The sequence below is a fragment of the Paramisgurnus dabryanus genome, chromosome 8 (genome assembly GCF_030506205.2).
Source record: "Paramisgurnus dabryanus chromosome 8, PD_genome_1.1, whole genome shotgun sequence".
In the NCBI taxonomy this organism is placed as follows: Eukaryota; Metazoa; Chordata; class Actinopteri; order Cypriniformes; family Cobitidae; genus Paramisgurnus; species Paramisgurnus dabryanus.
The window spans coordinates 15,367,978-15,382,204 of NC_133344.1; the positions used below are offsets into that span (position 1 = coordinate 15,367,978).

General features: G+C 35.9%; 1 protein-coding gene across 4 annotated transcripts in view; it reads right to left on the reverse strand.

Annotated features, from left to right (window-relative positions):
• Positions 1-14,227, reverse strand: part of aplp1 (amyloid beta (A4) precursor-like protein 1) — a 70,949-nt gene that overhangs the window by 5,246 nt on the left and 51,476 nt on the right. For 2 of the 4 annotated variants that reach the window (XM_065280645.1, XM_065280646.1), the window contains exons 3-15: positions 9,482-9,611; positions 6,373-6,485; positions 5,794-5,987; positions 4,175-4,488; positions 3,945-4,072; positions 3,389-3,463; positions 2,591-2,749; positions 2,071-2,199; positions 1,727-1,826; positions 1,460-1,627; positions 1,312-1,335; positions 1,134-1,201; positions 621-686 (exon numbers count right to left, since the gene is read on the reverse strand). In XM_065280645.1, the coding sequence (XP_065136717.1) occupies positions 621-686; positions 1,134-1,201; positions 1,312-1,335; positions 1,460-1,627; positions 1,727-1,826; positions 2,071-2,199; positions 2,591-2,749; positions 3,389-3,463; positions 3,945-4,072; positions 4,175-4,488; positions 5,794-5,987; positions 6,373-6,485; positions 9,482-9,611 (1,668 nt within the window). Of the gene's footprint in view, positions 1-620; positions 687-1,133; positions 1,202-1,311; positions 1,336-1,459; positions 1,628-1,726; positions 1,827-2,070; positions 2,200-2,590; positions 2,750-3,388; positions 3,464-3,944; positions 4,076-4,174; positions 4,489-5,793; positions 5,988-6,372; positions 6,486-9,481; positions 9,612-14,227 lie in introns of all 4 variants that reach the window. The other 2 variants (XM_065280644.1, XM_065280643.1) reach the window with 1 other exon arrangement.

Sequence of the window (14,227 nt, forward strand, 5' to 3'; positions counted from 1 at the left end):
AATCATTATTGTGAGTTATTTTCCCTGATATTGTATTAACAGTTATCATTTTGATGAATAGTGCTTACATTGTTTTCATTTCATTATCATTGGAGGCTTGAGGCTTAATTATAACACTGTGTGACAACTAACCCCACTGTGTAAAAATGTTTTCAATCCTAGGCCAGCTATCAGTTACTAGGAGTTGCTGACATGTTTCAAAATGCTGTTATGTTTTAGGTAACATCACCCAACTTAGAAATTGAAAAAAAAACATATGATAAAGAAATTTTCTTCCATGCCTCCAAAACAGTCTTTGTTCAATATCTTAGCCAAAACACACAAAAACGTTTCACAAATTTACAAAAGATCATCTTCTGACAGTAAGAGAAAAAGACCAAAAGCACAGATTGCTCGGCCCTGTATAAATACTGTATGTAAAGTAGCCATGTTACAGTTAACCCCATGTTACAGTTAACCCCGTTGCCCTGCTCACCCCTACTGTTGTTCATACTATTAAAACAATTTTGCACACTGTGATTGAACATACATGTAGTTGGGTGCTTATATAATAATAATAATATAATAAATCGTAATAATTTACAAAATAATAAATACAATTATAGCTTTAAAATACAAACCAGCTCATCTCTCTGAATTCCTGGAGACTTGTAGACCACCTGCTTCAGTTCTACAGATGTGTTGATCTGAGAAACACGAGAACACAGGCAGAGGAAATAATAATTTAATTCTGGTTCAATTTCAAATGAGAAATATCAGGTAAGCTTAGTACTATAGAAAATATCAATTCTGTATAGCAATATTAACCTTGTACACATTTAAACACAGTCAGCTCCCTCTAGTGGTAAAACTAAACAATTGCACACTTAATACAGCTGGGCATTGTGGATAATATTTGTTAGGTCACACCGGCAAGAGAGCATTTACATTTACTCATCAAACAAACACTTTGATCCAAAGGGACATACATTGCATTTAATCTCTAAATATGTTTTTAGTTTGTGTGTTAACCTGGGATTGAACAAATAACGTTTGCTACAGTTACATGCATTTACTAAAAGCATTTGCTAAAAATGTAGAGGTAGTAATAGTAACAATAATTAAGTAATAGTAGTAAGGGCAGATTTTCCTACTTTTTCTTCATATTCATAAGTCGGTCCTCTTTCAGATGTGGTGTAATCATATTCATCCACTGAGGAAACTGTGGAAAGACCAAAGAATGATCATACAGGTATTCAGGCTTATATATATTAAGAATAATATATTATGAAATAAATGCATATAATCACATGAAAAAAACATAGCGCTCACCTTTCTTTTCATTTGGCTGGGGTTCTGAATTGCCAAAATGTTAAAGAAAGAAAAATAAACACATAAGGAAATGGTAGTATTATTATACTATTATAAATAGTTTGTTAATATGCTGACACTATTTGTGTCCTTTATAATGCATGTGTACCGATGCGTGGTGGGTAGGGCCGGTTCTGGAAAGCTCTCTCCTCTTCCTCTTCATCATCTCTCTCTTCCTCACTCTCAGCAGGAAGGAGCTCCTCTGTTGTCCGTGTCTCGGAGAAGGAAGTGGTCATAAGTTCACTGATGTCACCTCGCTCTGTTTTCACTAACTCCTCTATACACAGAGAAAGAGACAGAGAGAATAATACACACTATTTGAGATCACAGCATTTACATGGAAGATTCATTAAGTCTTTGTAACACAAACTCTTACGGATTTCATCATGAAGTTTCTCGGCCAGGCCGGGGACTTTATATAGCAGAGCCAGACTCTGGTTCATCCTCTCCTCGATCACATGCAGGTGTGTGTACACCTTTAAACACACAAATTAAATAGTTTTATTGATTTTATATTAGCATTTATATCAGTGCATTTATATACTGCAGCTACACCAGTGCTGGGATCTTACTGGTCTTAAATACAAAAACTTGCAACACATCATGCTTGGACACACAGTCATTATTTTTCTGCTGTTTGCAAACTTAATTGAAAAACGATATAAATAGTTTGAAGACTAAGATTAATGTATCAGGAGAAGGTGTGTGAATGTGTCGAACCTGGAATTTCATCTGCTCTGCTTTCTGAGGGTCGGCAGACTCGATGTGTTGATAATGACGCAGCGTGTGTCTCCGGTCCTTCTGCTCTGCGGCCATGTAACGCTTTAAAGCCTGAAGCACTCGCTCGGGCTGAAAGAGCGAGAGAGGAACAGAACGAAAATTTGATATATACACTCACTATAATACTGTATCAAAACACATGCTAGCACTGCAGATATACAATAAAGCCAACATTTAAAAACAAGATAGGCTACTTATCTAACTACAAAAAAAATCATAAAAAGATCACACATAATCCTGGAAGTATTACAACATTATTGATTGTGATGTTTAATCTGTACTAACATGTGGATAAAATATCTTCTGCTATTATTTTTTGTGATAATATTGTTCTGCATTATTCCTTTCTTCTGCTAATATTTCTGAACTAACATTATTTCCTCTATTATTCCTCATTATTAACGCTCTATTAATGTAAATATGACATTGTGAGCTGATATTTTATCAGCAGTTCTCAGACCTGTGGTGGGTCGCTTTGCACCGCGCTCAGATAGCTTTCAAGTGCCAGTCGGCGGTTGTTATTCAGCGTAGCCACCACACGGGCCAGATGTGTTTCCACCAATCGCTGTCTCTCACCGGCTACCTGCTCCTCAAGAGTCTGTAAAACCGACTGGAAATGCTGGGACAGAAAGAGAGAAAAAAATTATTTGCAGAATTCACTTGGATCGTACAATTTTGGAATGTTTTTTCTACTATAGAATCTGTTGCGTAAGCAGTGCAGGAAGTACAGTGGATGTCCTTATATGGGCATTTCACCCGGAATAATTTAAATGCTCGGTTTAAAATATTTTGACAGTGATTAATAAACACACATGGAATTGTGGAAAAGTATTGTGCATTATTTTTCGTATTTCTTTTATTATAATTGATTAAGAACCAAGAAATGGAACCGGAATTGGAATGGGAAAATTTCTTATGATACCCAACCCTGAGCTTGGCTTCTTACACCTCCCTGAGCTCGGGTTTTTTTGGAAAGTAGTGGTATAGTTATCTTTTATAAACCTTTTCAAACTAAAGTCTCTTTTGAGATGTAAAGGATGCAATACTACTCTATAAGTACTCCAGATTAACATGATGTTTGCAGAAACAGCTTGTGTTATGTGAGCTTTAATGCCATCCATAACTATATTAAATTACTGTGTTGGCATTTGGCAGGCTGCTTACCTAAAACAAGAACGCAAAACAAAACCTTTATAGCCTTGGGTAACTTCAGACAATAAAATGGTGTTACAGAGGAGGAGCATTGCGATTGGCTTACCTCATTCAGAGCCTGTCGGTCTGACTTTGGCAGGTTCTTTGATTGGTTGTCGGCCTCTGCCCATTCCTTCATGATCTGTGCAAACACCAAAAAAAAATTTTTTACACACTTTTTTACTATATATATATATATATATTAGGGCTGTCAAAAGATTAATCGCGATTAATCGCATCTAACATAAAAGTTTGTGTTTACATAGCATATGTGTGTGTACTGTGTATAAATATTATGTATATATAAATACACACACATTCATGTATATATTTAAGAAATATTTGCATTTAAATACTGTATATACATTTCTATAATTTATATTATATATAAATATAAATATTTTATATATAAATATAAAAATTTTTTCTTAAATATATACATGATTGGGTGTGTTTTTATATATAAATAATATTTATACACAGTACACACACATATGTTATGTAAACACAAACTTTTATTTTGGATGCGATTAATCGCGATTAATCTTTTGACAGCCCTAATATATATATATTATATAACATCAGTGAAAATGTCTGTTGTGTGTTAACTCCTGCCCCCTGACCTCATTGATGCGTTTCATTCGCCGTTCCTCTAGGTCCATCTTAGCACGCAGAAAGTTGGCGTGTTCGCTGTCGTCACCCGGCATCTCAAAATACACATCAACACCGTCTGTAGGACGAGAAGTGGGAACTACTGATAGAAGAGAAAGATTAAACACAAGACAGTAGTTCAATCAATGAATGTATCAAAAAGAGAAAGTAAGCAACACAGATTGAGAGAATGAAAACTCACTGTTGTCCACTCGTGTCTGTGGTGGGGTGGATGCTTTGGCGGTCTGGAGATTCTTATCATAGTAGAAGTTGTCCATGTAGTCTTGGCCCTGGAAATGGGAGTCGATTGGATACTCATATTCCTCCTGGTCTTTTACTGTAGTGGCAGGTTCCTCCTCTTCTGGTTCCTCTACCTCATCTGCTGCTTCATCATTTCCTTCTTCCTCTTCCTCCTCTGCCTCTTCCTCCACTATCTCATCCTCTTCCTCCTCCATGTCATCTTCCTCAATGTCAGTGATGGGAGAGGGACTTGGAGTGGTTGGCGCTGTTTTCACACTGATTTAAAGGTTCGTTGAGATATTAATACATTAAAGGGGGCAGAGAATGAAAAACCATTTTTACCTTGTCTTTGTTGAATAATGGTAGTCTACCCACATTCACAAACATACAAAAAGTGCTGGACATGCTAAACATCTCAGTCTCATAGAAATTCCTCTTTTAGAAATGTCAGCCAGAAAACGGCCCAATCTGAAAAACTGATGCTTATGACATCACAGGCATCTCACTGTAAAATAATTGGCTACATTTTTTGAGTGGCAGCAAAGTCAGCCAATCAGTAATGAGATTGCAAGTTAAGCCAGTAGGGGGAGCCAAATAGGTGCAAAACCACTTGTTTAAAATCCCCCACCCTAACAGAGCTATCTGAGAGAGGTTTTTAGGAAGCTTCTAAGGCATTACAGACCCAAACAAAAAATATTTTTTCTAGATGTCACATCACAGAACAAGGATAAATACTCCGTTCAATCATTCTATGTCACCTTTAACAGATATAATTTGCCGGTCGAAATACATTTTGAACCTACACTGGACTGTTAAAGGTGCGGTGTATGATTCTGAAAGCCAATGTTGATATTTGAAATAATCTCTTGACGTGATAACATATTGCGAGAGGTCACGGTGGCACGTCACAGGACCGGTGATAGACGAGAAGTTGTGGTTTAAAAGTGCATATTTTTTATTTTTCTTCTAAAAAATGACAATTGTTTCGGTAGATAAGACCCGTATGCCTCGTTTGGGATCGTTTAGAGTCCTTTGAAACTCCATTGAAACTGCAATTTTATGCTGCATTAAAACTGTTACGTGTTGGGGTCCATTAAAGTCCATTAAAATGAGAAAAACCCTGGAATGTTTTCCTCAAAAAACATAATCTTTTCTCGACTGAACAAAGAAAGACATCAACATTTTGGATGACATGGTGGTGAGTAAATTATCTAGATTTTTTTTTAAGAGAATGGACTAATCCTTTAACAATAGAATAGGTTATACAGTGGATTTAATTTGTGAAGGATGGACGCACTTTTTTTGGACTTGAAGGTCGTGGACTATGAGTGGACCCCGTAACATTACATTTAATCAACTGAAAGATCTAAAATATTTTCTAAAATAACCGAAATGTGTATGTCTGAAAAACAATGGACATATGCAACTCGGACAGCTTGGGGGTGAATAAATCATTGGTTTAATATCGATTTTGCCGAACTATCCCTTTAACCCGGAAAAGGCCCATATTTGATCCAAATACCCAGCATGGTAAAAGGTTTGTCCATATTTGTTAATATTAAGACTTAATTCAAATTATACCTGGTGACAACTTTTTCTCCAGCCATGGACACAAGGGGTGTTGCTTCTTGCGCAGCATCTGTTGTCTCTGTCTCACCACGTCCACTGGCTCCCGCCCTGCCCGGACAACAGACGTACTCCACCCCACGGAAACGGTCACCGCATGGCAACAGCATCCCGTAACTATGCAACTCCAGACTGTCAGCTGTGCATGCCTAGAAAACAGCAAGTAGAAGAAAGAGAGCGAGAGAGAGAGAGTTAAAAAATACACTAAGTTCCCGTTTTTTGGCAAGTAAGATGAATAACTGCAGCAATGCTTCAAAAGGTTTACACATTTTTGTTTTTCTTTGTAATTGAGTGTAGGTGCCAGGAGAGAAATAACCATGAAATTCAGATGAGAAAATCTTATTTTTTTAAAGTCTGATGCAGTGTGATCGATGAGATTGGATGTGAGGGTAAAAGGATCATAAATCAGAGAAGAGGACTGTTGCAATATACAGTAACTCCCACTAACCGTGAAGCTATTAAAGTTGAATTGCAGTTTTCATTTTTCCAGCCTTTATATGTACACACATTGATCTGTAAACTTTATTTATTCACCTCTTTGGCAATGTTGTGCCAGTACACGTAACTCTCGCAAGAGTCCATCTGCTCCTGGTGCAGGAAACGGCAGCGGTCTGGAACCAGCAGCGCTTCACTTACATATTCACCAACTGAGAAAGAAAGAGATGGTAAGAAATTACATGAAAAGTCGCTCTTTATAAAACTAAGATTAAGATAGGGTCTAATTAAGAGAACAAATTGAATATTCAAATTAATCCAGAGAATAAATTAAGAAGTAGATAATTGTGAAGAAAAAGGGAAGATAAAAATAGTGCTGTTGGCATTTTTTAAAAATGCCCACTTGGGCTGATGTGGCAAATTTAAACTTTGCGAGGGAACTTTGCAGTATGTGAGCAGAAACCAAGGACAGAGCCGATCCATATTCATCTACATCAGTACTGAGCAAACAGATTTAGAGATGCTTTTATTCATAAAGCAGCACCTTTGTGATAGTTATGCATTATAAAATGCTGTTTTATTTTAAAGGGATAGTTCACCCAAAAATGAAAATTCTGTCATCATTTACTCACTCTCATGTTGTTACAAACCTGCATAAATATCTTTGTTCTGTTGAACACAAAGGAAGATATTTTGAGAAATCTTGAGAACCAAAACGTTTGTGGACCCCATTCACTTCCATAGTAGGAAAAAAGAATAGTGAATGGGATTCACGAACGGTTTGGTTACAATCATTTCCTCGAAATATCTTCCTTTGTGTTCAACAAAAAAATACAGGTTTGTAACAACATGAGGGGGAGTAAATGATTACAGAATTTTCATTTTTGGGTGAACTATAACTTTCATGACCAGTTTCACAGACAAAGCTTAAAAGCCTAGTCGCATGTTTAAGGTGTCTAACTTAAAAACAACTTGCTCTCTCTTACACTGTCAGAAAAAAATGGCCAAAAATAGGACAGTATCCTTTAAAAAGGTCCTAATATGTACCACTCTAAAATGCTTGATTCTGATTGGCCAGTCGTGACATTCCAAGGTATGTTAGTACGAGATAACAACCGGCAGAAACTAACAACACACGGCTGCAAATAATTTTGACAGGTACAGTTTAATATTACACAAAAATGTAATATAAATTTTTAACAAATGTTTCACAAAATGCCTGCTAGGAAAATTTTCTTCTAAAAATATATAAACATACAAATATATCAAATAAAAGAACAGACCCTTTGCTTTCAAACAAATAATATTCAAAGACAAACCAAACGGGAATTTTTTTTATCCTATCTTTATTTTTTTTCTCTGTTTATAAACTCCAGGGTTTCCCGCAGCACTTTGCAGTTCAGGCGGCCCACCTAAGCTGGGAAACCCTACCACCTTAACTAGGTTGTCCAAAAAATAATAATTTCGCAGCACAAAATGCCATCAAGTGCATCTCGGAGAAAAGCGCGGACACGCTTCACACCGCGAGCGGGCACGCGCGCCACACGGCCTAAATGTTCTACAACATCTGCTTCAGTTTGTGTTTATTAACCCTTTAGTTTCACTTCATCACGCAGCTATTTTGGTTTAAGGTATCTGTTAAAAACATTTAATTCATTAATAATCTAGTATGTGTTCATTTTCTGTCATAGTTTAATATAAAAATATTAAAGTGTTTTTAATAAAACTATATTCATCATGACGCGTACGCCCTGCACCTTTGATTGTCACGCCCCCCGGCACCACCCACCCTACCACCTTAACTAACAAATTTTCTGCGGGAAACCCTGAACTCTTAAATATTCTTCAAAAAATACAACATTTTGAGCAAAAAGCTGAAATAATTGCATTTTTGTGAACTGAATTTTGTTAGAGATCATTCAGAACAATTTTCAAAACATACACGGAGTGTTAAATTAATAAATTATTTTTTGCTTCAGTTTTTTATAAATTGGGTAAGAGTGACATCTAGTGGATAATCGTAATAATCATAAAAACTAATCAGCTACACATTTTTTTTTAGGCAAATGTTTTTTCTTAATTGACGAGATAACTCGTCAATGGCGGGGAATGAGTTAATAACATATATGACATTATATTTACAAATTATTCAACCATATAATGCGTTTGTGACATTTGAACATCGTCTTCTATCTTAAAACCAAAAGTAAACAGTTTTTTTCTCGCGGAAGGTGTGCATTCGTTAAAAATTTGCAAATAAAATATTTTATATCAATATTTAATGTTCCTTACCTTACTGTACTTATTATGTATATAACCGTATAATAAGCAGGAAAATGTACAGGCAGCAGGTTGTTATCGCAAAATAAGCCCCTTCAGGTGTCATACAAGACTGATGACACTGTCTAGGCTTTTTTTCAGCGATAATAACCTGCGGCCTATTAATTATCCCTTACTTTATCCTTACACAGATATGTATACATTTGTACCATATGTAACGTTGAGTAGGTGGTCTTTTGTAGCTGTTTGAACACATTCAACCACATGCGTGTCGGTCGAATGGGTTTTCGACTACCTCTGAATGTGGTCGAAAGTGAACGAGCTCAAAACGTTTAAATTTACACCCCGTTTACACCTGTATTTAGGGTCGTCCATATGTGATCCAATCGACCAAAACACATCTTGATACCATCAGGACCAGTCACCACAGACTGTTGAGCTCCAAAAAAGCAAGTAAAAAATATCTGTATTTTAGAGTGCAAAGGTCACGGCTAAATAAAGTATACTGAGAATATAGTTAAAAGATGGCTGTGTCTCATATGACCTTGTTATTTGTACATGCTGTGTCTATACAAATCACAACATATAAATAGGAAAATGTTGGCATTAACTCGTCACTTATTGGGAGCTGTATGCTAGCAGGAGCCATTGACTTACAGTCTTTGTGCCAAGCTAGGCTAGCCATGGATGCATCAGACAGAGTTACGGCACTATAATAATACAGCACTTACATGCACAATTTCAACGTTAATAATAAGAAACGGCTGAAATGTTTTATAGCAACATAAGTGTTAGTAAATATTCCTGAACAATTTTTTGATTCAATTACTGAAGTGATTTTTGTCTGTTAAATACATATCTGTGAATTTAGTCCATGGTGAGTTCTTTCTTTTAAAAAAAGGTTCAGGATGTGGGCTTTATAACTCACCCAGACATCTGTAGGGCACAACAATGAAGGTACGGGTTTGACAGTGACCCCAGCCTTTCTTACACCAGCCCTGGATGGTTGCTGGAGATGAGGACTCTTCCACATGAGAGATCTGCAGCTCGGGATACATCTGATACACACAGAGAACAGATGGACGGATAGACACACATGAGGAGAGAGCCAGGGACATGAATCAGGATCACAACAGTTGGAAGAAGGTAAACAAATAATACATTTAGCATGCATAAAATTAAAGTACAAAAGGATGATAAGGAACAGGAAACACAGAGGACAAAAGGCACTCGGGATTTTCAGATTTCTCACAGATTATTAATAAAGCACTATGGCTACAATATGGCACTGCTATCACTAATATAGGTTCCATATACTTTGTGTGGCATTAATATCTGATCTTATTTTTTGAAAATGTAATTTTACCTGATTATGATGAATAAAAACACATGCAACTAATGGCAACCCATCATAAAATGGTAAGTCTTATTGTCTCATTTCACCAGCAGAGGGAGTCCCTGAGTCAAATGGCACCAGCAAAGACTGCAGCACTAACGTGAACTATTTTGGGTATAAGCAGTAGGTTGGGTTAGAAGATTCATTGCGTATGCTATGCGCAGAATAAGACTTTAACCTTCAAGAAATGTTTGTAGGGGTTGTAGACTCATTTAAGCCATCTGTGCATATTAAAGATTGTATTTATGATTCATAATAAAATCATAAATGACTGAATTGAATCATTAAGGAGTGCTATAGGAATAGAGGGAAATGGATAGAAAGAAAATATACATGTATATTTTCCACATAGGGGTTGGTTATTTTACTATATATATCATTTTTCACATATATAGATCAGATGTGACAAGACAAGGTCAGTCAGACAGATATATTACATTAATAACTGTTATAGCATTCGAGTAACCTAGAGATCAATACAGCATCTCAGATGTCTTAAAATACACCATACACAGCAGCCATAAAGACAAACTGTTCGTTTCTGTGTCAGGGATTAAAACTTCAAGAGAGAAGCTTATTGTGATGAATAAAATAATCAAAATAAAATAGTTAAAAAAGTCATTTTTAATAAAGTAACAATGGTAATCCTTTACGATAAGGTCGCATTTGTTAACATTAGCAAATACATTAGGGTGATTCTCGCGAAATTAGACTTATGAGGTGTCATGAAACATTTTGATAAAAAAAAGTAAATGCTATCAATATAAGAAGCATACAGTTACAAACATCTCTTCATGTACTATTTTGCACATGATTTCAAATGACATCATACAAACCAATTTTGTTGTTTTTTTTTGTCACATTAAAGAGGACAATTTTCATTACCGCAACGTGTCCATGACTGGATTTGGGTTCTTTGACATGGAAATATTTATAATAGAAAAATCTAAAAAAATTAAAAGCTTCAGTGTATGTTATACTATAAACATTTACAGTAAAGAAACATGTGGTATTGGTGTTCATTTGTAAATGTAGAGAAAATAATAAGGAATATAAATGTGTCCAAGACCAATTTTCTCAACCTCCGCAACAATTTTCAATCATTGTTTAAGCCCTCAAGGAACTAACATTTTCATAAATAATTTGTTGGTAGGGACATAATTGACTGTGACACTCAAGATGGCTACCAGGTAAGTAGTTCTTATTTTTCTCTCCAGATAAAAGTTGAACTTTTTAGTTCTCATTACCGAAACATGAGTTTGTAAATGCATATATTTAATGTAATATCATGTTGCGTTAATGATCATTTTTGTTAATGATAATCTAAAAAATGTAGAGCTGGGCATAGATTAATAGCGATTAATCTCATACAAAATAAAAGCAATTTTTTGCATAACATATGTGTTTGTGCTGTGTGTAATTATTATGTATATATAAATACACACACAATCATGTATGTATTTAAGAAACATTTACATGTGTATATATATTTATTTATATTTTTATGTATTTTAAATTATATATAAATAAAAAACAATATTTATATAAAACATCTCTTAAATGTACAGATATGTATGTGTGTGTGTTTAAATATACATAATATTTACACCCATTACAAACTCATATATTATGCAAAAAAAAGTATTTTATTTTGTATGAGATTAATCTAGATTAATTTAAAAAAAAAAAAATAATTTTATAGAAAATCAATTTTAAATCCTCTAAAAATAATGGTAAGTTCAGACCTTAATCTTAAATATGCAAAAACATTTTTAAAAGAGGGCTTTTTTAAAAAATCTGATACTGGACACCTTCTAAATCTGGATTTCATGAGAATCACCCATTAGCTAACATAAACTAACAATGAGCAATAGAGTTGATTCAGCCCAATTGTTAGCGAACTCATTTAAATTTAAAGTGAATCATACAAAAACATAAGATTATTAGAAATAAAATAAAACAATAATGAAACTCCACCCCTAACCCCAACATCAATCATTTTCATTATTGAGTTTTTTGAAAACGCATTAAAGGTACAGTATGTTTTTTTTTGCGGTATTTAGCTGTGAGATTGCAAATTGCAACAACCAACCTCAATTTAAAAACGCAATGAGAAGCTACGGTAGCTGCCACAAGACAAACATGTCGAATGCGCGCTGTAGAGCACTTTATACTTTTCGAGTTACTGTAGAAACATGACGACGACTTCCGTGTAAGGGGACCCACGGTGTACATACTGTAGATAAAAACGGTTCATTCTAAGGTAATAAAAACAATACAGTTCATTATGTAAGGTCTTTATTCACCACTGCTAATATAGTTATGTATATTATATTGCATTTCTGTCAAGAGATCTTTCTTCTACACAGTGCACCTTTAATATTCAAGTTACTGGGCTGCATGAAATGCATTCACACTGGGCTGAACAAAATGAGGGTGAATGCTTCAAAGCATATGGTAAGGGATTATTATGTTCCAAACAAGCCTTGGCAATGACGCTGTGGTCCACTGGCAGACCGCCTGTTATTGTAAACATCATCCAGCCCGTAGAATGACATATTCTTTGGACTCCTCTTTCCATTGAGTGTCGCAATGTCACTCGTGCCAGCTACAGCAGCTTACATACATGCCATCTCGTGCCAGGCTAGAAGGTGGACACAATAATGCTTTTAAAAGCCATTAGGCAGAGTGATTGGTTGACTGGTTTAGCACAGCTTAGCACACAAAGAGATGATTTTATACTGTGGAGGCACAGTATGTACGGACAGCATGTTGATTCAGAGAAGGCTGGAGCGATGTTGCTGGCATCAGAGAAAGAAAAATGTGCTTTTTTAGACTGACATCTCCATTTTCAAAATTGCTCTCACACAGAAACATAAAGAGCTTTTAGCCGTGAAAGATGCAGAATGGATTGGCGAGATGTATTGCGGTATTTGGCAATAGAGATGTAATTAATGACCGGAGAAATACTGGAGGAGCAGGATTTTGCAATCTTGCTATCCTACAGGGATGCAATGTAAATTGTTTTTGTACAATGTTACAAATCTAAAGGGATGCAGTTTTGTAATAATCACTATGCTACAGGGAGAAGAGAGTTTTGTATTTGGACGGCACTAATGAAAAATATGAGAAAACAGTCGGATAGCATTGCTCATCCCTAATTCCTTTAGATGAGACAATGGGGGACACAAAAACTTGCAATCCTCTTAGGAGCGAGAATACCGTCACATTAGCAGCACAATATGCTTCAGCCTGCGGCGCTCCGAGCTCGTAAATCTTCACCGCTGATTGATTGTGAAGAATATTCCCATTATCCTGCACACTTAATACATTGAGACTTAGACACAGATCTGCATCCAGCGTATTTACATGGACTGTGCTGTGTCTTGTTTTACAATGCTAATATTAGACAAGGCTGCCCTCTGTGTTCACCTTGAGAATATGCTTGAGTGGAGATGGGCTGAGGATGCCTGTCCACACAGTTATTCAACCAGTCAGCATGCATACAAAATCAGGTGTTTTGAACTTCACTGAAATTTATTACATGAAAGTCTAATATGAATGAAATACACTATAAAAATAGAAGAGAACATAATGTCATCTTCACTAAGGGTTGCGTTGAACCGTGCGCCAGCACGGTTGCCCTCCCAACATATTGCACAACATATTAGTCGATTCATCTTTTGTGCCATTTTCACGTAACCTTGCTGCACGCATGAGAAGGTTTTTACGAAGGCCGATGACATCGCGCAAATTGACATCTTGCTTTCTGATGCACGGTCCGGTACGATTTGGATTCCTACTGTTTGCTCCGAGGCCCAAGTAAACACCCTAGCATGTTTGATCACCCAAAGTCTGGTTCAATTGACTAGTGTGAGCATTCTGTAGCGTGCCCGAACAAGGTTTGGTTAATCCAGTGGTTCTCAAACTGGGGGGTGGGCACGAGATGGTCCCTGGGAGCCCCAGTTTTATGACATTTTATAAAATACATTTATTAATCATAAATTCTGTGTAATAAAACCTCAGAAAATATATATAATTAGGTCCACAAATAATGGGACAGAGGCACATTTTGTGTTGTTTTAGCTGTTTACCAAAATGTATTCCAGTTAGAGTTATATAATGTATATTGGCTCTCATCTTTATTTAAAGAGTATTACCATCCAAATTGGCTGAAGTATTTAGGAATTACAGCTTTTTAATATGTAGCCCCCCTTTTTTAAAGAGGCCAAAAGTAATGGGACAGTTGATTTAAAAGCTGTTTTATGGACATGAATT